Here is a 26,701-nt window from a genome sequence, read left to right on the forward strand (position 1 = left end):
CTAAATTTCATCAGAACACTGAAATATGTTCATTAGTGATATCTGGGTACAGACAAACAGCCGAAGGCTACTGGAGCTCAGCTTTTGACCGCGTTTCCTCCATGCCTATAATAATAACTACAAATCATAGTCACATCTGGGCCACCAAAATAGTTATGTGGCCAGTTGACTTGTATTATCTGCAGAGATGAGCACAATGGGTCACATTTACTTACCGCCGCCGATCCGGAATGTCGGATGAGCTTCGGATATTCACTAAGATCGTGCGTCCAATTTCCTGCATGTGTTGCTTCCCCCACTGAGGTCCGCCGGAGTTCACCATCTTGTTCCCGGTGTATGTGAGGGCTGATCTTGCGACACAATTTGGTTTTTAAATTCCGTGGTTTGTCCGAATCAGTCAGGTTGTCCGATATCCACGCCCCCTGATTTGTGTTGCATGCAAGCCGGCAACGATGCGCCACAATCCGATCGCGTGCACAATCAGATGCGGCGTTTGGACCCTTAGTAAATGTGCCCCGATGACTTAGGCAACCCAGTTATATTGCTTCCAATCCGTGAATTTGACACCCCTACTAGCCATGACTGTAATTGGCCAATCACAGCCATTGTTAGAAGGTAGGGCCATCAATTTGCCGGACTGGCTGCACAGGCACTAATCTGGTAATATGACAAGGTTGCGCCGAACGAACCCGAACCCTGGACCCAAACTTCAGGTCCACTCATCTCTAATTATCTGTGATATTGCCTTTGTCTGACTTTGACAGATACAACAATTGATAAATAGACATGACATGCATATTGTAAGTTGCAAGTAATGTCAATGATGCTATATTACACATTGAACCCAGGTCAGGTCTGCTGAGGTCAGGTCTCTAAAAAGGAGAATGGGCCGAAAATCTTATAACTGTAATCCTCACCTTCAAATAACCCTCACAGACATGTGAACTTGGTTGGGGAGTATCCACTTTACATCAACATTTATCCAATGTTCTCTGAGCTAAGGAAGTATTATTTATCCCTTACCCACTATACCAAAATGAAATTTAGAATTTACCTGAACTTCTGCATGGAATGTTGAAATTCTGTCTTCCGCTGTCCATGTGTATGTTGTCTGAATTATGCATGCTTAAGACATCATAATCCTTCAATTGAAACAAGAAAAATATATTAATAATGCTACAGAATTAATGAACCATAAGAAACAATATCTTACCAGTAGAGTCAAAAGTCTCTGGGCACAGTTCTAGCAACAAAAAGTAAAAGTACATGTGAATATCCTAGCAGGTAATGTGTGAGGGGGCTAACATTGGCTATGTTCAGAACATGGGCGCCATCTCGAAATTCCTCATATTGCATCAAGGGGAAATTCTTTTCAACGTGAAGGAGGTCATGTAGTATTTTAGAATTGCCATAGAGCTTTATTGCCACAATTAGATTTGTAATATCTCTTGTCAGGGCCTGTTTTAGACAAAGTGGGGGCCTGGATAAAACTGAAAGTGGGGTCCCACAATAAAACTATTTTATGAACAGTTATATTTAGAAGAGGCTCCTTTAGCCCTGCACAATAATAACAGTAGTAAGGTAAGTATCTGTTATATCGGACTGGAAGAGAATTTTATAGGAGAGAGACAGATGATAGATTGATGATAGAAGATAAATATGAAAGATGATAGATTCATAGATAGCTAGATAGGAGATAGATTTTGTAGATAATAGATAGGAGATAGAAGTTGTATAGATAGATAGATGAAAAGTTAAATACATAAAATCTATAAGATTGTGAATAGGGAGTGCTAAGGATTTGTAAAACAGAGTGAGAAATGTGAATTTAAAAAGCCAAAAAATGCCAAATACCCAAATGCTACATTTATGCCATTAGAACATTCAACTCAACCCGCACAAAACAAGCCCTCGTATGGTTAGGATGATTAGAAATGTAAAAGAATTATGGCTTTTGAAAGGTGAGAGTGATAAAAATGACAAATAGTGCTGCCACATCTAGTCACACAACAGTGTGGTCACTAAAGGGTTAACAAAAGTACAATATTCTGCAATTATTACTCTCGCTAATAATAGACTGATACTTGCTAATTCTGCCGGTGTTTTATTTACACTGGTCACCTCATCTCCATCATATACAACAGGGACAGGAAGATAAGAACTTCAATACCATCCACAAATCGTTATCTATGGACATGATCCATACTGGTCCGAATATAAAGATGTTGTACAGTAACAGTAAATATTTGATATTGTTTGTGTGATAAGAAGTTCTATCATTTCCAATATGCTTTATAATTTCCTTGCTGTTTTCGAGATCTCCGCTTGCTGTCATTCTATAGGAAGCTTCATTGTTTACTTCCTGTGGATAAAAAACAGTCCCTGGTCATGTGATGTCACGCATGAGCCATTGCACCTGTGTGACATTACATGACCAGAGATATAACGAGCCGTACACCAATGTGACATCGCATGACCGGAGATACAACAAGCCGTGCACCTGTGTGACATCACATGATCAGGGATACAATGAGCTGTGCACCTGTATGACATCACAAGACCAAGGATATAATGAGCTGTACATCTGTGTGACATCACATGACCAGGCATATAACGAGCCGTGCACCCGTGTGACATCACATGACCAGGGATATAACGAAGCGTGCATCTGTGGGACATCACATGACCAGTGATATAATGAGCCATTCATATGTGTGACATCACATGACCAGGGATACAACGAGCTGTGCGCCTGTGTGACATCACATGACCAGGGATACAACGAGCTGTGCACCTGTGTGACATCACATGACCAGGGATACAATGAGCTGTGCACCTGTGTGACATCACATGACCAGGGATATAATGAGCCGTACACCAGTGTGACATCACATGACCAGGAATATAACAAACCTGGGACCTGTGTGACATCACTTGACCAAGGTCTGGCTCTTAAAAGCTATAGAATTCAGAGATCTAGAAAACTGTGAGGAAGTTATACCAAAAGTTTATTGTACAACATTTCATTACACAAACCATATTTGCTAAAAGTGGACAACCCCTTTAATAATGCAATGTTCTTTTCCATTTTCCCCAGTTGATATCTACATAAATTATATAGTTACAGTCCAGGCAACAAATTGTCTAACATATTCCAAGCTTCGCCTACACCTGAATAACTAGAAGATAAAATGTCATATCTGAGCTGGTTTGAAAGTTTTCTTTTGCCTAATTCAAGCTTATTAGCGTTAAATAAGGCATAGAGAAAGTTATTATAATACGAGGGAATGGGAATGGAAAAAAAAAGAACTTTGATTATATTACCATGTGTTGGTAGCTCTGCTAATTTCTGTAATTTCATGGATGGAAAACAATTGAAGATTATATTACATTAAACAATCTAAATTGCGAGTTACCAGTATGAAATCCTCAAATGTACTGAGCTTGTGGGAAGGAGATAATGCTGGTTCAGAGACCGATAAGATCTGTGGGCAACATTGGTAATGATGCTGCGTATAGTGAGTAGTTAATAAGAGATATTTACAGTATCTCAACAATACAAAGTATCAAGCGCCATGAGGCCGGAAAGTAAAACTTGCAAAGTGGCCCCTCTGCATAGTGAAAACCCTTCAACAACAATTAAATTGATTGCTTGATACATATAAAGCTATTTCCTAGGACAGACCTATCCTTCGAACATGGGATCAATTTCAGAAGTGGTTGTAGAGAACATCACTGGAGTGGAGCTGCAGTGATCAGGCATGGCCAATACACATATTTGACATACGGTGGTCTTCCTGAGCACCATAATACATCTAAATATCTCATTTGTTGGGAGATTTGGAATCAAACCCCCTAACAGTATGTTATCAATATTGAAGTCCTAAACTTAAAGAACATCTACCACCAGTATCACGAATTGTAAAGCCAGCACATTGACATGCAGGTGTGTGTTCCCTCTGGAAGGATCTGCTCTTCTTTTAACTTCTTATTCCCTGGTTTTAAAATTATGCAAAGGAGTCTGACCTATGGACCTATGGAGCCTGGAGCTACCCCGATTCATTTGCATAATTTGTAAAGCTTTTATTCTTAAAAACAAAGGCATAAGAAACACACACCGGTATGTCAGTGTGCTTGGTTTACAATCCTTCATTTTGGAGGTAGATAACCTTTAATTTTTCCCTGAAAACTTTTCTTTACTCTGCTCTTAAATTTCTGCCAATAACTCCTCACAAATCTTTAGTTGTTGGGCAAATGTAAGCTCAATCGGCTCAAAAAGCTTCCAGGACCCCAAACACATGGATTGTCAATGAAGAGATTGTAAAGCACAGTTAAGAAGGGAAAAAAGCAGACATGGTCCCACCCTTTGTGCACCAAGAAGTTAATTTACATAAAAGTAAAATCAGAATATTCTCAAAAATGACAAATCAATAGTCCAGGTGTAATGGGGGTGGGGGGCTAGGAGCACAGGGAAGGACAGATAGGGACACTGAGCCAAAAACTGAGCCCCCTAGAACTGTCACCTGCCTACTTTCCTCAAGTATCCTAGATGATAGGGAACAACCACAAGGATAGTCCCTCCCTAAGCCAAAGTGCAGACAAAAAAACAAGACTGACAAACTGAGGTCAGGGGTCTGGGTCACAACACAGATAGCAGAAACAGTACAGAAACAGAGACCAAGCGGAATTGTACAATAGCTGAGATCCATAACCCAGAATAAGCAATAGAATAGCAAAAGCACCGGCAAGATATAAGTATAACTAATAGCGGAATAATGGAACTGGGCAGGTATATAAAGCAGTTCCAGGAAATGCCTTCAGCAGCTGCCCATGTACACAGGAAAGGTATGACTGGAAAACTTATAAGGTTTCATGTCCAGTAATATTTTTGTTTGTATGGTAATTTCAGTCACTCCCTTTAAGCACATTATTATACAAAGCAGCCTATGACAATAGTTGTGACCTGCAGTGATCAGAAAGAGAAAAGAAAAGAGAGTAAAGTGTAAGCGTGAGTTTGTTAAAGGACTTTTTCAGTAAATCACGGGGTAACCAAAACAAAAAAAAAAATGTATTTACTCTCTTTCGACTCCAGGTTCCCACATTGCTAGGGTAGTTGTGGTCTTTGGTCTTAGGGCTTACCAAACCCACTTTGGATAATTTGTGGCCTTCTCGGAGCACCGGCTCTGGAAGTACCATTGCCATGTAGGAGCCAGGGCAATTATAATTTTTATATGCCCACCACTGCTTTGACTCACTTATACCAGATATAACCCAGTACACATAGTTGCTGATCAGTTTAGGTATTTTGAGAAGTAGCTCCTTTGAATACAATTTTTTTTAGTGCAAATCGGAGGACACATTATGCATTCCACCCCCCCCCCCTCGCCCTTGTGTTTCATTTGTATCAGCAAAAAGCTATAGGAAGGTATTAATCTGCTTAACATTTCTAAGTACATCATCCAGCGGATTTTGATTTTTTTTTTTTTATCTTACATATGCTCTACAGAGTTACTGGCAAAAAACTGTACATTTTCTTCATTTCATCCTTTCAACATCAAATGGTAAGCAGCAAAAATTGGATCAAACTTCAAAGCTTGTACTGTGCTCCAAGTCACAGAAAGACTCCTCCATTTCACATATTGAATTCGAGCAGGATATCAAAGTGCTACCAAAGAACCTGAGGTCTTTACTAAAATAGAGGCTGTAACATCTGTAGCTAAGCGGAGTGCACAGACACACCACCTCGGGGAGCAGCTCGCGTTTTATTCTCCGCAGCAAATTTTCAGCCTTTTGATACTCTCTTTTCACTGTACCTCCCTGTCTTTCCACAGAACTCGAGTTCTGAGCAAGCGGGGCCTTTGTCTCGCAGACTTCAAAACATAACTAACGGTTTCATGTTCACATGGTTCAGCCAAATAGCCGTGAACACAACTATGAACAGTAGACAGAGGAATGCGGAGTAACAATGGCGCGCTCAGAGCCTCCGCGTAAGACTACCTTCTCCAAGTGCTGGTCCAGGACTCCTGACTCTGCTGTGAAATGAGTAGTGTCACAATTCTCTTGCCTGGGAGAACAGAAATGAGATAAAGTGATTTATTAGCGAGGAAATACAATTATTCAATGTATTAACTTTTTTTTTTATCAAAGTACAGGAAATGGGACACAATTAGGGTTATATTGTTTTGTATGTTTGGTTAATTCTAAATTTAAAAAGTTGAACAAAGTATTTTACTAGGTCACTGGGGTTCACCAGACACATTGTGGGGGCAGGCTTGGACTGGCCCACCAGAGAAACAGATCCTCCGGTAGACCAGGCTCTAACACAGTGATGGCTCCAGAGAGGGTCGGCTCCATGTATCAGTAGGCCCCTGGGCGACAGCGCCATAGTGGGTCCCTTTGTAGTGAACTCACGTAGCAGCATTATAAATTCAGAAACTAAAACAGTCCCCTGTTCCATAAAATATTCCCTACTTTATCATCCCAAACAGCCCCTCATGGGTATTTTATATAATTATGATTCATTAGATACAGCCCTCCTCACCCTCATGGCTTCCTTATGTTGAGCCTTATGTGGGCCCTCCCCAGCAGCTCTGGGTCCCGGCCCTGGCTCCAGAGCTCAAGCAGAAGACAACCCAATGTGGAGGTTATTAATTTTTTTTAAATTTCTAAGGGATGATGAATGGTCTGGCCCTCACCAAAACTCTATCAAAAAGCCCCAGGCCGACAACCTGTGGGGGCATCAATTTCAAGATGAAGGCACACATACAAGTGATTTTCACAATTTTTGAAGAACAAAAGAACACCACAATGCCAACAAAGGTGAGGACAGAGGTAACCTGTGGTTCCTTATAGTTTAGGAGACTACTCAGTATACAGGAATGCTAACTGCTAGAAGTTTCGCGAGTGCTATACATCCCTTAGAAGACATGCACACTTGGCCAAGTTGAATAGTTTCTCCCATAAATACAGATTTTGGGAAATAAATAATCATATGTGCTGGATTTAAACATGCCCATTACTTTCCTCTCACATTGGACAAGAACTGCATAGCAATGTCCCCTTTCCCTGGTCTGAACATAAGCATAGAGCTTTCAGTCAACAACGATCAACAAATCAGCCCCTATCCCGTGACCTTGTTGTGATTGGACAACCCCTTAAACAGTCATCTTACACTTTGTTTCGGAGTGAATTGAGTTTCAATTCGTAATAAAACATATGGACTTTTTAAAGATTTTTGGCTTGAGCAATAATTACTATAATTTCTCCATACACCGTTTGCATCATTGTTGCAAGCATTTGGTGCCTGATCCTTGGGTCTTTCACATGGATCAATAGATTGCTGAACCAGTGCATATATTAATGCCCAGTGGGCCCTTCTTCAAGTACCCCATGGTGGCTTAGTGGTTATTATTACAGCCTTGTAGCGCTGGGGACCTGGGTTCAAGTCAACATCTGCAAAGAGTTTGTATGTTCTTGCGTGGGTTTCCTCCGGTTTCCTCCCACACTCCAAAAACATACTGGTAGGTTGATTACATTATTAGCCCCATGGGGACAGGGACAGTTTTGGCAAAGCTCTGTGCAGCACTGCGTAATCTGTGTGCTCTATACAAATAAAGGAATTATTATTACCCCTAATTATGACCCAGGATAAGCTCAGTCAGTTATATCTAGTAGCAATTGATTCCTTTATCATTCACTGACATAACAAACCAGACTTTAATGCTTTTCAACACCTGTTTTTTTTTTATCGGTGAGTGTTGACATGATGTTGTCTAGACATAGCTGACAGCACTTGCTCTTTTATTTGGACTGGAAATCTTTCCTGCTGTCAAGTGTCTCACATGATAAGAGGGGCAGTGTAATGCTGGCCATACACATGATGTAGCTGGTGGCATAATGCCCCTTTATATCTCTGCAGGGGGTTCATACAGAAATGATTGGCACAAGCAAAATGATAGTACATGAGAATAGAGCCAGCTGGACTTAAAGCTACAGAGAATATCGTAATATTGCGTATATTTGATAATCTGTGTATAAATTATTCAACTAAATGAATTTCAATGAAATTGATAATTATGTAATTTATACGATTTACTTGCCATTTTCCATTGCTGAATGTGTCACATGTCCCATCATTAGATCCATCTAGAAGTGTAATTGATTTGCTGTTCTTCAGTACAATATAATTCTTTCTTGCTATGTATCCCTTAAAAGCTATAAAGAGAAACAAAAAAAGGGAAACATTACAGTATACTAAGAGTTGTGAATTAAACGGGGTTTCCATCCTTTGATATACTATGGAATAGGTCATTAAGATTTTATCAATAGGGGTTCTGGTGATGCACCTGCACTAATAACCCTAATTCCATGACCACATGGAACAGGGAGTATTCAAGATTTGTTCACACATAGTGAGCATTTAAGTCTTGTTCACATGGTGCGGTGTTGCATGGCGGTACTGGTTGGGACCCGGAGCCATGGGGGCTACGCCTGCCAGTATGGGTGCAAGGGGCAACTGGATCTTGGTCCCTGCTGGTGCTGTGCTGTAGCAGCGGTAGATACCATGTGATGCCGCACACATAGCGTAGGGACCCACTACAACGAGGTCACCATGAAGTGGTTAATGGGCTTATACAATTTGATCAAAAGAACCTCAAGTTTGTTTTGAAAATGTAGCCTAGCGGTCCAGTTCTTTTCTCTCCCCATGTTGGCTATGCACCCCCACTAAGAATCTATGCTATTGATAGGATACAACTAGTTCAGGGGGCTGGATTAGCAAAAACCTTTATTCATACACAATTATAAGGAATTCTGAGTTAAAAGATGGGGCCCTTGGTGAGGATATTTATTTCTTGGCCAGAATTTTTAAAGGTTACAAGTGTCTTTCATGCTGGACGATCTATATTGCACATAATCAAACGATCTATATTGCACATAATCAAACGATCTATATTGCACATAATCAAAGGTCATTGTGTAATGCTAGATTTCACCTGTTGGGGTGCTCTAGGGATGCTGAAGACTTACTGCTGGGTTAGTAACTTACTACAGATTCAGGTCCATCGTTAAGAATTTGATAGCATTGACCCCTATTTTCCATTCTGGCTTCAAATATTGGGGCACATTTACTTACCGGGTCCGGGGAGTTGCCAGAAAGTGCATTGTCTGACGATAATGTACTGTGCCATGATTCAATAAGATTGTGCGCTCGATATCGTTAATGTGTCACTTCCCCGCTCAGGTCCGCCGGAGTTCACCTTCTTCTTCTTGGTGCAGGTAAGGGCATTGTCTTGCGACATAATCTGAAACTTAAATCCCGCGCGCGCTCAATCCGAATCAGTTGGATTGTCGGACGGCACGCCCCCCAATTTTGGTCACATGAAAGCCAGCGCAGCTGCCAAAGCTGCACAAATCCCGAAACCGGCGAACAGTCCGACGAAAGTGCGATCTGTGACCCTTAGTAAATATGCCCCCTTTTTTTATGTTGACTGTAATTCAGTTTTTTCCAGAACTTAATTTGAGTTTACGATCACTTTAATTGATATCGTATTGACTACAGGTTTAGTGGGAGGGATGGATAGGGTATGAGAATGTAAAGATTAGGGCAATCATTTCCACTCTTGTTATGTAGGACAAGCTCCTCTCATCTGTATTTTGCTGTATAAATTACTTCCAGTCTGAAACTTCCCCATTTAGCTCACTCAGTGTGAAATTAACAAGTTACACTTGTAGAGTCCCAGGAATGATCAGTGCGATACAAGAATTATTTATTGTAGTCACCAATCACATACAGAATTTAGTTAATATTTAATGAAGAAATCAGTCAAATGCCCATTATTGTAACAGGCAGTATATCATCTCCGGGGCGGCTCAGAAGGATTACGCTCTGGATGGCGCAGCATATAGGATATAAAACACAATATTTGGTACAAAGTGGAGTCTGGCTATGATAAACCTTAATCTCTGTGGATTGCAATTAATTATAATGTTGTACTGGAAAACTGAAGAGCAGAGATTTACACAATGAACTGGTTCCATATATTGCTCCATCATATTAGCAGATGTCTATTATGTAAATTATCAGGCCATAAAAAGCAAATGGTTTGGATCTTATTGTGATGGACTTATAGAAAATTGAAATCAGAGGGTGTAGAGGGGATTGAAATGTTCTGCCATCTCTTAAATTGTGAAATAAGACTAAATTCTTAATAAAGTGTGGTCACTGTATCTGATTGGAGGAAGCACTGGGTGCTTGTGACTCCCAATGTTGATGATATGGCTTTAAATTGCTGTGCTATGAGCATACAGTATATGGAGCGTGTCAGGGTAGTGGTGGGGTAAAAGAAGGGGTTGAAGGTTTGGGAAATGGGCTGAAGCATATGGTCTACTTCCACTACCTAAACAAGTGACAAAAATGCCTTCTAAAAGCAATGCCTACCAGCTATTGCCCATCTCTGGTTATCGAGTGGAACGTGGCAAAGTGTTGGCTATTTTGTTCTTATAATTGGTGCCATTCAGAGGACTTGAGAAGGATTTGAGAAGGCCTCATGTCCTATGAGATACTGGGAAAATATGCACAGTTTTCCAGGATGGGACAAGGAAAACCACACCTCTTTTAGCTACCTTGTAAGGCAGCTCCCTTGACATCAAGCATGACCTACAAGAAGGCCTTATGTCATATGGGATTAAAACCAAACCAGTTTATCTATTCAAGAAGGAATGGACTCCCAACTATAGACAGCACTGTTTTGACCTGATTGGGTCTCCTTAATACAGCGTAGGGAACTGGTTTGGCTGGGTGAGAGGCTTGAGACTAGGGTCGGGAAATAGTCACAAGCCTCTCACCCAGCCAAACCAGTTCCCTACAATGCAACTAGGTTGAAACAATGCTGCCTACAGTTGGGATCTGTTCCTTCTGGAATAGATATACTGGTTTGGTTGTAATCCCGCATCATGTCATAAGGCCTCTTGTAGGTCATGCTTGATGTCAAGGTAGCTGCCTTACAAGGTAGCCAAAAGAGGTGTGGTTCTCTTAATCCCATTCTGAAAAACTTTGCATATTTTCCAAGAATCCCAGTAGTTGAGCATCCATGGCTATAAGACTCCACACCACTACACAGTGACCTTAACTGTTTCCGTAAGGAGAACTCTTACTTCTCGGTCGTATGAGATAAGGAGGCATATAAGGGAGTGTTTTGTAACAGCTGTATGTTATCAGGTGAGGCAGCTTGCTTGGGACCCCCATGGTGGAGCTTGAATAGAATATCGGGAGTGCAGGTGCACACTGAGTTAACAACCTGTCCAGGCTGTGACATGGTTTTCTCAGTACAGACGGTCCCCTACTTAAGAACACCCGACTTACAGATGACCCCTAGTTACAAACGGACCTCTGGATGTTGGTAATTTACTATATTTTAGTCCAAGGCTACAATGATCAGCTGTAACAGTTATCAAAGGTGTCTGTAATTAAGATTTATTGTTAATACTGGTTCTTTTGAAAATCCAAAAGTTTTGAAATCCAATTTTTTGGCTGGGGTTACAATGATAAAATATACAGTTCCAACTTACATGCAAATTCGACTTAAAAACAAACTTGCAGAAGCTATCTTGTACTTAACCCGGGGTCATATTTTGTTTGATCTCATTTTACTTTGCTTTATGGTTTCTGTTGTTGTTGATTCTCTTATCCCCCATGCTTCCCCTTCCCTTCCAAAGTTTCGCTAAAATTCAACTACAATTGACAAAGTGCTGCTACCTCTTATTGTTACGAATGGGATCTGAGACGACCTTGTTTTCCTTCCTCTTACCCATTTTCCCCCTAGTGTGCACACATATATAACACCAATATACTGCATAATCATATACTGCTGATATATACTACCAACTGGATAACACCCTGAAAGGTTGTCTGCCAAAGATTGATCTAATGTAAAACATTTAAAATAGCTAAAATACACCTCCACTTTCAATAGAGTACAAATTGGTACTCCACTGTTTCGGATCTTTATTGACTTGAAATTCTCATATGCATCTACTCTCTGACACATGTGATTTTCAGTTGCCTTAAAGCTGGTAAATGGAGACCTAGCTGCAGTAGTGAAATATAATCTAGAAAAATTGTATACTGAGAAAGGCACTCACCAATGAAATCATCTCAATACACATATACACAAGAGTTATTTCAGAACCTTTGAAAGTCCTCCAAAGGTCCTGAAACAGCAAACTGAAAGCAGATAGAAAGGACACTTCCTCCATTCCCCAAGAAGCTGACTCTAGTACCATATACAGGATGTGAATTCCAGGCTTGTAGGACGATAATATTCATACAGCCCAGGGCCCAGGGCAGTCTTAATCCGCCCCTGCCTAGCTGCTGTGACTCACTGTCCCCTCTCCTCTCAGTAGACTCTCTATGTAATCTTACACCTTAATGAACCTCTGTTGTATAACAAGGGTCAAAAGCAAATTAGGAAGAAAGGAAGGAGGATGATAAGAGCAACAGAAGTAGGAATATGGCTCTGATAAGATGTATTGATTCGTACTGGCTTTAGGGACGTGGCTAACATTATGGACATTTAGGACTTACTGGACATTGAAACAGGAAATAAAGTTTTACCTTAATAACTTACTGTATTTTTCGGACTATAATCCTTCGATTTTCTCAGAAATCAAAGGTGCGCCTTATAGTCCAGTATGCCTTATATATGAATCATGCTTACAGACAACAGCTGCCTTGAACTGTGCACAGGTCTGCCACCTGCTGGTCATTCATCCTTATAATCAGGTGCGCCTTATAATTCGGTGTGCCTTATATATGAACCTAGACGTTTTAGCAGGCATTTATTGATGGTGCGCCTTATAATCTGGTGTGCCTTATAGTCCGAAAAATACTGTACTGTACAGGTTTATTGACTATTTCACTTCACGCTTTCCCTACCACATGCTATTGTCTCAGCAGGTGTGTAGGTGGGCTTTCTCTATGGAAATTCGATTGCAATCGAGCAACATCCAGTGTCAGCTCCTATTCAGTGAAATTCCATCTGACAGTGCTGTACATCAGATATCACTATTTGTATGTATATTTCCATACCCATAGGGAATGTAACTTCAACTAGATTATTTTTTCAAGCCTTTCTTGTCTCCTCCACTTGATCAATGGATTGTGCCGTACATAAGCCCACTGAGATCCCTCGACCACCAGCTCATGTATTTGAAAGGCATGTGTTTATTTTTAAAATGCAAATTCTCATACCCCCAAAGACTCGGCAGTAAAAAAAAAAAGAACAATCTCTTAAGTTAAGAGATTTCCATCAGGGGGCTGCTTTTCTGTTTTATACCAGACTAAGATCAATCGCTGTCAAAACCACTTAGATAATACTCTACGATCAGGCCGAGCGCCTCGTAAATGAAACGAGATCCGGGCAGACATTTTACATTTTATTATTTTTACATCATCGTTTGCTAAAATGATAAAATCACTGTAAATAAAGAGAAAAAAAAGAGCTTTGAAACACTGACTTCTAGAGGGACCACTGCTTGGAGAATCGCCACGGATAACAATTAAGATTGCCCCCCAACACTAACCTCCCCGCCTCAGCAGCAGATTCCGGTGGAGAGGAGGCCCAATAAGGTTAATACCCCTACTTTGATCTCTGTCAAGGCGTACTAGCAAGAATTAATTTACATTTCAGATGAAAAAAATAGTTGACAGCATGAAAAGGCATCTTGTTCCTGGTATGTGAATGTGCTGCTATAGATTGGGAATTCTAAAAAGGAAGTTCTAAGGAAGCTAACAGGATAAGCCCCCACTGCTGATTTTACTGGGAAAGAGATGAAAGGGAAACAAATTTCAATATGAGCGGGACTGCAGAAACATGCTAGCCAAATGTTTTCTAAATTCTCAGATTGGCCCTGGATGTGCATGATGTTCAGCACGATTCAATGTCATTTGAACCGAAAATGGAAATAATGAAATTTCAAATTTTTCACTTTTCGTTTAAAATTTCAATTTTACGTCTGTTTCAGATCTCACACAAATCCAGTTGCCATAGGAAATACTTGGAACATTGAAAGTAAGTTGTGTTATTTATAGGATAAATAGTTTTTACACTATTTTGCTTAGCTTCCAAAAATCATTCAAATGACATTAACCCCCCAAAAAGGGATATTCACCTCCCTTAACCACCACCACTGCCCCTCACGAATTTGCATCAGTCTATCTCCCTGGTCTATCACAACACCAGAGAACTGAGTGCACAACTAATCAGTGTCCAGAGCAGTGACTTTCCTTAGCCACTGATCGGGTGATGGGTCACTTCTAGAGATGAGCGAGCACTAAAATGCTTGGGTACTCGTTATTCGAGACAAACTTTTCCCGATACTCGAGTGCTCGTCTCGAATAACGAACCCCAATGAAGTCAATGGGAGACTCGAGCATTTTTCAAGGGGACCAAGGATCTGCACAGGGAAGCTTGGCCAAGCACCTGGGAACCTCAGAAAAGGATGTAAACACCACGGAAATGGACAGGAAACAGCAGGGGCAGCATGCATGGATGCCTCTGAGGCTGCTTAATCGCACCATTATGCCAAAATTATGGGCAACAGCATGGCCATGACAGAGTGACCAAATGAGGCTAGATAGCATCTAAAACATCCAATAATTGACCCTGACACTATAGGGGACGGCACGCAGAGGCAGCGGCAGCAGTGGCAGGCTAGAGAGTCTCATGGCGACATACCCTAAATGGACCATAGGAGGTGAAATGATTTCCTATGTGAACAAAAGGTTGACGGTATATTTAGTCGATAACACAGCATGGTGGCGACATAGTGACCAAGTTCCATAACGTATCTGGTGAAACACCCGAAAAATGAGCCTGACACAGCTCTTTTGATAAGGGGACGACATGTGGAGGCAGCCATGGAGACGACTTCCATGATTAAGAGCGACAGTATGAGGCATTCATATTGCGCTGCTATGATTGCAACTTCAGGTCTCCAGCATGGCGGCGACAGATGGGCCGAGTTCCACTATGTATCTGGTGAAACACCTGAAAATTCTGCCTGACACAGCCCGTTTGATAAGGGGACGATGTATGGAGGCAGTGAACTAGTAGTAGATTAAAGGTGCTGCAGTTAAAACTATGTTAGTTGGATCTTGAGATGGAGCTGGCGCTCCGCTGCCAGGCGAGCTTTCGCCAATCCAAGCCCCTGTCTCTAGGCTACTCCCCAAACAGCACTTCTAAGAACCTTTTGTATAAGATCAAGTGTAGTAGCGTTCTTATAAGTTTAGGATATGGCGGGTGAGGGGAATGTAAACAGATGCGCAAGAAGCGCTGAAATAATATCGGTAAATGATAAAAGTTTGCCAGTATATTTTGTGGATTACACAGCAGGGTGGCGACAAAGTTAACAAGTTTGATGTGGAAGCCATGAAAACAACCCAAAATTCTGCCTGACACAGCTCGTTTGATAAGGGGACCATGTATGGAGGCAGTGAACTAGTAGTAGATTAAAGGTGCTGCAGTTAAAACTATGTTAGTTGGATCTTGAGATGGAGCTGGCTCTCCGCTGTCAGGCAAGCTTTCGCCAATCCAAGCCCCTGTCTCTAGGCTACTCCCCAAACAGCACTTCTAAGAACCTTTTGTATAAGATCAAGTGTAGTAGCGTTCTTATAAGTTTGGGATATGGCGGGTGAGGGGAATGTAAACAGATGCGCAAGAAGCGCTGAAATAATATCGGTAAATGATAAAAGTTTGCCAGTATATTTTGTGGATTACACAGCAGGGTGGCGACAAAGTTAACAAGTTTGATGTGGAAGCCATGAAAACAACCCAAAATTCTGCCTGACACAGTTTGTTTGATAAGGAGACCATGTATGGAGGCAGCTATATGGACGACTTTTGGAGGCAGCTATGGCGATGACGTGTGGAGGTAGCAATGGAGACAACGTGTGGAGCCAGCTAAAAAGACGACATGTGGAGGCTGCTATGGAGACAATTTAATTTGGATAGTGCCTGTATGTGGCAGTCCAAAAAAGTTTTCAAACCAGAGGAGCAGGTAGGTGGTCCTCCAGAAAAATTAAATAGATTTAGTGCCTGTATGTGGCACTCCCAAAAATTGCTTAAAACAGAGGACCGGGTAGGTGGCCCTCCAGAAAAATTAAATACATAGAGTACTATAGCTAGAGCCAGTTGGCCCTGGCAAAAAATAGCCAGTTTCCTATGCTTTAGTGTACAAAGAGGAGGAGAAGGAGGACAATGAGGAGGAGGAGTGCATACATTATTCAGGTTGAGCTTCTTTCACCTGTTGGAGAATGAAAATCCGGAGAAATCCAGGCTTTATTCATCTTGATAAGCGTCAGCCTGTCAGCGCTGTCAGTCGACAGGCGTGTACGCTTATCGGTGATGATGCCACCAGCTGCACTGAAAACCCGCTCGGACAACACGCTAGCGGCAGGGCAGGCAAGAACCTCCAAGGCGTACAGCGCCAGTTCGTGCCACATGTCCAGCTTTGAAACCCAGTAGTTGTAGGGAGCTGTGTGATCATTTAGGACGATGGTATGGTCAGCTACGTACTCCCTCACCATCTTTCTGTAAAGATCAGCCCTACTCTGCCGAGACTGGGGACAGGTGACAGTGTCTTGCTGGGGTGACATAAAACTGGCAAAGGCCTTGTAAAGCGTACCCCTGCCAGTGCTGGACAAGCTGCCTGCTCGCCTACTCTCCCTCGCTACTTGTCCCGCAGAAGTACGCCCTCTGCCGCTAGCGCTGTCAGAAGGGAAATACTGTTTCAGCTTGTGCACCAGGGCCTGCTGGTATTCATGCATTCTCACCCTCCTTTCCTCTCCAGGGATGAAAGTGGAAAGATTTCGCTTGTACCGTGGGTCCAGGAGAGTGAATACCCAGTAATCGGTGCTGGAATAAATTCTTTGAACGCGAGGGTCACGGGATAGGCAGCCTAGCATGAAATCTGCCATATGCGCCAGAGTCCCAACGCGCAAGAATTCACTCCCCTCACTGGCCTGACTGCCCATTTCCTCCTCCTCCAACTCCTCCAAATCCTCTTCTTCTGCCCATACACGCTGAACAGTGAAGGACTGAACAATGGTCCCTTCTTCTGTCTCGCCAACATTCTCCTCCTCTTCCTCCTCATCCTCCTCCACCTCCTCCAATATGCGCTGAGAAACAGACCTAAGGGTGCTTTGGCTATCAACAAGGGAATCTTCTTCCCCCGTCTCTTGTGACGAGCGCAAAGCTTCCGACTTCATGCTGACCAGAGAGTTTTTCAACAGGCCAAGCAGCGGGATGGTGAGGCTGATGATGGCGGCATCGCCACTGACCATCTGTGTTGACTCCTCAAAGTTACTCAGCACCTGACAGATATCAGTCATCCATGTCCACTCCTCATTGTAGACTTGAGGAAGCTGACTGACCTGACTACCAGTTCTGGTGGAAGTTGACATCTGGCAGTCTACAATCGCTCTGCGCTGCTGGTAAACTCTGGATAACATGGTTAATGTTGAATTCCACCTCGTGGGCACGTCGCACAACAGTCGGTGAGCGGGCAGTTGGAGGCAGCGCTGCGCTGCCCTGAGAGTGGCAGCATCTGTGCTGGACTTCCTGAAATGCGCACAGATGCAGCACACCTTCGTGAGCAAATCAGACAGATTGGGGTATGTCTTGAGGAAACGCTGAACTATGAGATTTAACACATGGGCCAGGCATGGCACATGTGTCAGTCTGCCGAGTTGCAGAGCCGCCACCAGGTTACGGCCGTTGTCACACACAACCATGCCTGGCTTCAGGTTCAGCGGTGCCAGCCACAGATCAGTCTGTGCCGTGATGCCCTGTAATAGCTCTTGGGCGATGTGCCTTTTATCGCCTAGGCTCAGCAGTTTGAGCACCGCCTGCTGTCGCTTAGCGATGGCACTGCTGCTGTGCCTAGAGCTACCGACTGATGGCGCCATGCCCACGGATGGTAATTCGGAGGAGGAGGTGGAGGAGGGGTGGGAGGAAGAGGAGGCATAGTAGGCCTTTGAGACCTGGACTGAGGTAGGCCCCGCAATCCTCGGCGTCGGCAGTATATGAGCAGCCCCAGGATCAGACTCGGTCCCAGCCTCCACCAAGTTAACCCAATGTGCCATCAGCGATATATAGTGGCCCTGCCCGGCAGCACTCGTCCACGTGTCCGTGGTCAGGTGGACCTTGTCAGAAACGGCGTTGGTCAGGGCACGGATGATGTTCTCTGACACGTGCTTGTGAAGGGCTGGGACGGCACATCGGGAAAAGTAGTGGCGGCTGGGGACCGAATACCGAGGGGCGGCCGCCGCCATGAGGTTTCGAAAGGCCTCGGTCTCTACCAGCCTATAGGGCAGCATCTCCAGGCTAAACAACTTGGAGATGTGGACGTTGAGGGCTTGGGCGTGTGGGTGGGTTGCGCTATACTTCCTTTTGCGCTCCAGCGTCTGGGGTATGGAGAGCTGAACGCTGGTGGATGCTGTGGAGGATCGTGGAGGCGAAGATGGGGTTTTCGCACGGGAGGTGTTTGGGCCGTGGTCCTGGGCAGGGGGCTGACTAGCAGATGACACAGGGGATGGAGCAGTGGTGTGCCCGGCCGTAGGTGAACGGGCTTGGTGCCATTGAGTGGGGTGTTTAGCATTTATATGCCTGCGCATACTGGTGGTAGTTAAGCTAGTAGTGGTGGAACCCCTGCTGATCCTGGTTTGGCAAAGGTTGCACACCACAGTCCGTCGGTCATCCGGTGTTTCTTTAAAGAACCTCCAGACTTCTGAAAATCTAGCCCTCGCCACGGGAGCTTGACTACGGGCAACATTTGGTGCTGATGCACCAGCTCTGGCCCTGCCTCTCCGTCTGGCCCCATCACTGCCTCTTCCAACCTGTTCTGCTATAGGACTCGCCTCCGTCTCAGAAGCACTGTGTTCACCCGGCCTATCAACCCAGCTTGGGTCTGTCACCTCATCATCCTCCGATCCCTCAGTCTGCTCCCCCCTCGGACTTCCTGCCCTGACAACAACTTCACCACTGTCTGACAACCGTGTCTCCTCATCGTCCGACACCTCTTTACACACTTCTTCCACTACGTCAATAATGTCATCATCACCCACAGACTGCGACCGGTGGAAAACCTGGGCATCAGAAAATTGCTCAGCAGCAACCGGACAAGTGGTTTGTGACTGTGGGAAGGGTCCAGAAAACAGTTCCTCAGAGTATGCCGGTTCAAATGTCAAATTTTGCTGGGAGGGGCAGACTGGGGGGAAGGAGGCTGAGGTGGAGGAGCTGGAGTGCTGATTTCGGTGACATGGGTGGACTGCGTGGAAGACTGACTGGTGGACAAATGGCTAGAAGCATTGTCCGCAATCCACGACATCACCTCTTCGCACTGTTCTGGCCTCAACAGTGCTCTACCACGAGTCCCAGTAACTTGAGACATGATGAACCTAGGGAGTGTAGCTCTGCGTCGTTCCCCTGCTCCCTCATCAGCAGGTGGTGTCTCACGCCGCCCAGGACCACGGCCTCTGACCCCTGCAGTAGTTGGACGCCCACGTCCACGCCCTCGTCCTCTACCCCTAGCCCTAGCCCTCGGGTTAAACATTTTCCAAATTAAAGTGTAAACTGTAAATTTTTTTTTTTGTGTTTTTTATTTATTTTTTTTTAAACAAAACGATGCTATCCTATTGCTATGGCTAGTTTCTAACCTACCCTGACAGCACACAACTGGATTTTGTGCTGTGCCTGATGACTTTGAGCTATAAAAAGAAATAAAGGTAAAAAAAAAATAAATCAGCAGACTCTGCCTAATTCTAATCAAACCCCTAATAAATTGTCCCACTTCGGTGTTTGAGGTGGATATGCGTGTCACTAAGAGCTAAACACAACGGTCGCAAGTCTCCCAGCAAATTCCTCACAATATGGTACTAGCTGCACTACTAGTGGCAGCAAGCCCAGCCACAAGCAAACAAAAGAAAGGAAAATACAACGCTATTGTAGGCCTAAGTAAGCCGTTGGGGTTCTCCTATGGCTATTTCTAGCCTACACTGAAAGCACACTGCTTTGCAATATGACTTTGAGGTATAAAAAGAAATAAAGGTAAAAAAAAATAAATCAGCAGACTCTGCCTAATTCTAATCAAACCCCTAATAAATTGTCCCACTTCGGTGTTTGAGGTGGATATGTGTGTCACTAAGAGCTAAACACAACGGTAGCAAGTCTCCCTGCAAATTCCTCACAATATGGTACTAGCTGCACTACTAGTGCCAGCAAGCCCAGCCACAAGCAAACAAAAAAAAGTAAAATAAAACGTTATTGTAGCCCTAAGAAGGGCTGTTGGGTTCTTGTAGAATCACTCCTGCCTAACACTATTCTAATAGAACACCCTAACGCTTTCCCTGACCAGCAGCAGCTCTCTCCCTAGCGGCATCCAGACACAGAATGATCCGAGCAGCGCGGGCAGGGGCTAGTCTATTCCAGGGTCACCTGATCAGGCCAGCCAACCACTGCTATCGACGTGTAAGGGTACCACGTCATGCTGGGTGGAGTGCAGAGTCTCCGGCTTTTGATTGGCTGTTTCTGGCCGCCAAAAAGCAAAACGGCGGGAGATGCCATTTTCTCGAGCTGGCGAAATACTCGTCCGAGCAACGAGCAGTTTCGAGTACGCTAATGCTCGAACGAGCATCAAGCTCGGACGAGTATGTTCGCTCATCTCTAGTCAATTCCTATGAATGAAGCAGAAACAGGAAATAGAGACCAGCGGGAACTGGAAAGTATTGGAATAGAGGTGGCGGCGATTCTGTGAGGTCATTATCAGCTGGTTTCATTTTTTCTAGGCCATTAAAAAAAAAAACTGCTTACACATGAGGTTCATAAAATAGTAGAAAAGAAGGAAACCTGCCATCAAAATCCATCATGATCAACCAGTGACAATTACTCATAGATCAAGGCACTGTGACTGTGGTAATCTTCTTATATTTGTTATTTATGGCCTCCTTCTAACAATCAACTTTTAAAATGATTCTAATGAACCAGAACGGCGTTCGGATGCGATTCCAAAATCCCTCCATGCTGTAGCTTCAGTGGCTGTTACACTGTGTATGATCATGTCTCCCCTTCCCACTGTGTGAGATTACAGCAGGCAGAGAGTGGGGTGAAGCGCCAATGGGGAGACAGTGTAACAGCATGTAAAGCTATAGCATGCTGGGGCTCTGGTAACACACCATAAAGCCCTTATGACTCATTAGCACAATTTTAAAAGTTAAAGTTTACGAAGGAAGGAGGCCATGTATAACAAATGTAAGAAGATTGCCATAGTCACAGTGCCTGGATCTATGTGTCCCTGGCTTATCCCTACTTCATTTTGATGGTAGATTTCCTTTAATGGGATTCTTTAGATAACTACATGGTCCCCTCTTCCCTACAAGCCAGAAACTGTAACAAAGGGAATAAGGAAGGCTCACTCACCTGTCTTACCTGCAAAAAGCTGAACTGCTGCAGGTACAGAGGGTAAGTAGACCTTCCTTTTTTGGTTTTACACTAGTTTTTTTTATCGTGATTGCATCTATATACTGTAGCAAACCATCAGGAAGGGAGAGGGACTTATGCTGCTGATACTGTATATTAAGGTTCCCCAGGTCTTACTTTTTTATGTGTAGTGTTGTGTATACATCTATTCACACTGCCCTGTTTTACATGAACATTCCTCTCCAGCCACCTAACAATAGCGCTGCCTTTTAAGATACCGTCATTTACAGTACATTGCTCAGGGCTAAACTCATGCGCTGTTTCCGATATCCATAAATCCATTTCCTTAACAAGAAAAACTAATAGTAACATTCCGGTTCTGAGGCAATAAATGATATGTAAATGAGGCCCTCTGCTCCGTGACTCATCCACTGCCTTAAATATTCCTGAGAACGTCCCCGCTGCCGCCGCCAAGTAGTACGGCGCTGAAGACACGAGAGATGAAGCCATTGTCATGAGTGCCACTGCTCTAAACACTCAGAGATAAGGTTAAACTTCCCTGCATAAAAGTGATGCATTCTGTGTATTATCACTAGAATTCAGGAAATTCACTCCAATATTAAGATTTTAAAACACAGGTAGTGGGACAGAGAATTTTAAAACGTTATGAAAAATAAACCTTCACATTTGGAATTCTAGGGCCTAAATCCTGTGTTTGTAATCTTTAACAAATGAATGTACATAAACCCATTAGTCAGCTACAGCTGTAGCTTCACAGGCTGTTACACTGTCTTTCCTTTCCCCCTGTTCCCTCAGATCTTTCCCCTTGCTCTGGCTGCTGTAATCTCACTGAAGTTGTGGAAGTTTCAGCAATCAGGGGGAAATTTTGCTGCACAGAGTAATAGCCTATGAAGCTGCAGCACAGAGAGTCTCAGGTAACACCCAGTGCAAAGTGTCTCAATGACCAGTTAAAGGAAACCTACCACCTAGTATGGTAGATCAGATGGTAGGTGCCTCCTATTGTAAGTGAGGATAGCCCTTTTAAGGGCTAATCCTCACGTCCAATGTATCTTTTTAAAACTTTAATTGTGGTAATATGCTAATTTTTGAAAGAGGCTACTGGGGCATGGAGTACACGACGCTGCTACTCCACGTCCCAGTAGCCTCTTGTGTTCCACCTACTCTGACATCTTCAGCGCGCAGCCACTAGGAGCCCATCTGTGAAGCTGGGATCTGCACATGCGCCGTAGCTGCGGCTTCAGAGACGAGACGGCGCAGAACACAGCTTTGCAGTAAAGTGTGCGCAGCTGAAGATGTCAGGGAAGGCAGAACGTATGAGGGTAATGGGGCATGGAGTAGCCACGCTGTATAGCCTAAGCTCCGGTTACTCCACGGCCATCAACATTATCATGTTGTGGTGTTAGGATCTGCTTCTTGAGAAATTCAGATCCTTAAAGGGGTTGTCAACTTTAAGCACATTACAGCAAATTATTAATATTGTTTATGTAATGAAAAGTTATATAATTTTTCAATATGCTTTCTGTTCTTAGTGGTTTTCTAATCTCTGCTTGCTGTCTTCTTGCTGTCATGCAATAGGAAGCTTCCCTGTTCAAAAACACCGGACCGTGGTTATGTGATGTCACACAGGTGCTCCGCTTTGATTACAATGGGGCACATTTACTTACCTGGTCCGTTCGCGATCCAGCGGCGCATTCTCTGCGCTGGATTCGGGTCCGGCCGGGATTCATCAATGCAGTTCCTCCGCCGTCCACCAGGTGGCGCTGCTGCGCTGAAGTCCGCTGGAATGCCTCGAAATACACCGGCCTACCCAGGATGAAGGTGAGTGAAATTTTCGCGACACAATTTTTTTTTTAAATGCGGCGGTTTTTCCGAATACGTCGGGTTTTCGTTCGGCCACGCCCCCCGATTTCCGTCGCGCGCATGCCGGCGCCGATGCGCCAAATTCCGATCGCGTGCGCCAAAAACCCGGGGCAATTCAGGTACAATCGGCGCAAAACGGAAATATTCGGGTAACACGTCGGGAAAACGCGAATCGGGCCCTTAGTAAATGACCCCCAATGTGTGTTATAATGGAGCCGTGCACCTGTGTGACATCACATGACCATAGACCGGTCAGTGTTTATCTACAGGAAGTAAACAATGAAGCTTCCTGTTGCCGGACAGCAAGCAGAGATCTATAAAACCAAGAAGAAGAAATTATACAGAAAGTTTACTGGAAAATTTAATAACTTTTCATTACACAAATGAAATGTGTTTTCTGGAATGTGCTTAAAGTGGACAACCCCTTTAAACTTTAGATGGGTTAAGGGTGGAAACATCTGTAAAGATGATGCAAAAGTGTAACATCAAAGTTAGCTTGTTAAATATCCACTAAAAGCTGACTTTTCTAATGGCTTATATTGTAACATCTCACCCACGTAAAATTAATATTCAAAACTAAGCAAACAGTTTTTTCATGAAGAAGAGACAGAGCCTTCTGATAAAGCCGGCTGTGGGGCCGAGAGTCATAGAGAACATCTGGCATTGGGGCACTAAGTGCCAGCGTATGATAAATGTGCCCCAATGTGTTAGACAAATTTCCTATAAAAGCTACTGTATATACTCGAGTATAAGCCGAGTTTTTCAGCACAAAATTTTCTGAAAGAATTTCTTACTCGTCTTATACTCAAGTCTATAACTAAAAAAAAAAATCTGTACTCACCTTTCCAACGCCCCCAAGTAGGTCCTCTGTAGCACCGGCTCCATTCCTGCTCGGGGGCGTTGGAAAGGTGAGTACACATATTTTTTCTCTTATAGGCATACCTCATGAAGGGGCTGACTGGCTATATACTGGGGGAAATGGCTGCAGGCTATATATTGGAGGCAGTGGCTGAAGGCTATATATTGGGGGCAGTGGCTGCAGGTTATATACTGGGAGCAGGGGCTGCAGGCTGTATACTGGGGGACAGGGGCTGCAGGCTGCATACTGGGGGACAGGGACTGGCAGGCTATATACTAGGGGGCATGGGCTGAACACTATATACTAGGGGACAGGGGCTGGCAGGCTATATACTAGGGGGCATGGGCTGCTCACTATATACTAGGGGACAGGGGCTGGCAGGCTATATACTAGGGGGCATGGGCTGGTAGGCTGTATACTGGGGGATATGGGCTGACTGGCTATATAATTTAGGTCAGGGGGCAGGCTATATACTGGGGGACAGGAGGCTCGCTAACTATATACTAGAGGTCATGGGCTTGATGGCTATATACTGGGGGAATGGGCTGGCTGTATACTGGTGGGCAAGGGACTGGCTAGCTATATACTGGGGGGAAGGGGACTGGCTAGCTATATGCTGGGGGCTGTGACCAATACATTTCCCACCCTCAGTTTATACTCGAGTCAATAGGTTTTTTCACGTTTTTTTTGTGTGTGTTAAAATTAGGTACCTCGGCTTATACTCGAGTATATACAATACTAACAAATTCAGGTCAATATTATGATTCTTTCCTACAAAGTAATTGTCAAAGAAGAACTTCCAAATTTCCTATATACATCTATATGAAAATGAGCAAATAAAATGTTAACTTAAATCCATAAACTGCGTATAACTCTTTAGGCCACATTCACACAAACGTTTGCCCACTGGCTGTAGCCCTCCCCTCTACTCTTCATAGCAATGCCAGCGCACTGCACCGTAACACAGAGAAAGATAGGACATGTCCTATCTTTTCCCCGCATACGGAGCAGTAAGGTGCCGCACATGTGCAACAATGTATCACTCTGTGCGCCCATTGCCGGCCTAAGGGGGAAGTTTGTACGTACGTCCGTAGATACGTCCCCCTGTGGTCGTGGAATTCAGCCTTAGAGGTAGTCTACAGCATGTTACCTGCTTGAATGACGACAGCTGCTTCATTTCGCCTGTTTCTGAGTTCGTGGAATTTCTTTCGAGTGTCATATCCTCTCCATGCTAAAATGAAGGAAAAAAAGGAACGTGTGCTATATTTGCATATTGTGATTTTGGACCTGCGTGTGGCCCTGTATGAGCATATTTGTATTGCTAACTATTACTGTGGAGGTTTCGATTAAGGAGATTAGTTGTGTTAAACACAATGAGGCACTGAGCTCGGCTGCCCGGGACAGGGTGCGGGAGATGGAGGACGCATACGTCTTGGACCATACATCGAGTCATTATACTAGCTGGGAGGATGCATACACTGCTCTAAATGGTCATATTAAACACAGAGCAGAGAATAAGTGCATGTTTATGAAGCATGGGTATTACCATACGGGTGAAGGTTCAGCTAATTTAGTTGCCACATGGCTGGGGCCCAAACTGACTCCCAATTTGTGAAGGGGATTCACAATTCAGCAAATTACTTAATAATTGATAATTAATAATAACTGAATCTCCTGCCATTCTGGAGCTTTTCCTTACTTTATTTTAGATCTCCGTATGCCTCTTGTTCTATAGTCTCTTTTGATTCTGTTTGTGCCTTTCTAATGGATATTTCTCTTCCTTGTTTGACCCAGGAGCACTGGATGCCCCTATCATCCTCACTGTGCAGCAGATGGAAGATGACAATGGACTGATGGAAGGCCGGTTGAGATGTATAAACAATATGGTGAGATTCTGCTCCCAGCTATTACTGACGGTTGGGTAAGAGCAGAAATTTGGCTGGTTCCATGCTAGAGGCCTTAGTTGTTTTATTGCTGAAACCGGGCAAAGACCTGGAAAGGATTGACCCCATCTCCTGGTTACCTTGTTGATATTAAAATTCTGGCTAAAGATTTGGCCATGTAGTTTAGGCTCTGTGGTAACTGGCTTGGTCCACCAGGATCAGGTGGGACCTTTATTACAATTATAGCCATATAATGACTCTTATATTTACCAGCCTGAATACAGATTGCACTTTTTGTCCTCTTCTCTTTCACTTTTTTATATCTTCTTGCACCAAGCCATCCTTTGGTATAGGCCTGCATCACCACTACCCGTCCAATGACTTCCCGTAATAAGAGGTTCAGCTGTTCCACATGGTAATATTTCAGGAAAACCTTTAAGGCAACAGACATTTATGTAGGATGCAGTGTTACTCTTTGCCATTTTAGGGATGTTTGAAAAACAAGCGTCGTGGAGATATGTCCATGTATTTGATCAACCACACCTAAGGCCTCTCCCCTGACTCGGGGTAGGTATGATAAGCCTACCCACAGTTCTCCAACAGCA

General features: G+C 43.8%; 1 protein-coding gene across 1 annotated transcript in view; it reads right to left on the reverse strand.

The window, feature by feature from the left end:
* MYO3B (myosin IIIB) overlaps positions 1–26,701 on the reverse strand; it is a 250,467-nt gene that overhangs the window by 49,555 nt on the left and 174,211 nt on the right. Inside the window, exons 27-31 of the mRNA XM_072121763.1 lie at positions 26,367–26,529; positions 25,364–25,444; positions 8,100–8,214; positions 5,998–6,064; positions 1,055–1,142 (exon numbers count right to left, since the gene is read on the reverse strand). Of these exons, the coding sequence (XP_071977864.1) occupies positions 1,055–1,142; positions 5,998–6,064; positions 8,100–8,214; positions 25,364–25,444; positions 26,367–26,529 (514 nt within the window). The remainder of the gene's footprint in view (positions 1–1,054; positions 1,143–5,997; positions 6,065–8,099; positions 8,215–25,363; positions 25,445–26,366; positions 26,530–26,701) is intronic.

The sequence above is a fragment of the Engystomops pustulosus genome, chromosome 8, assembly GCF_040894005.1.
Source record: "Engystomops pustulosus chromosome 8, aEngPut4.maternal, whole genome shotgun sequence".
NCBI lineage: Eukaryota > Metazoa > Chordata > Amphibia > Anura > Leptodactylidae > Engystomops > Engystomops pustulosus.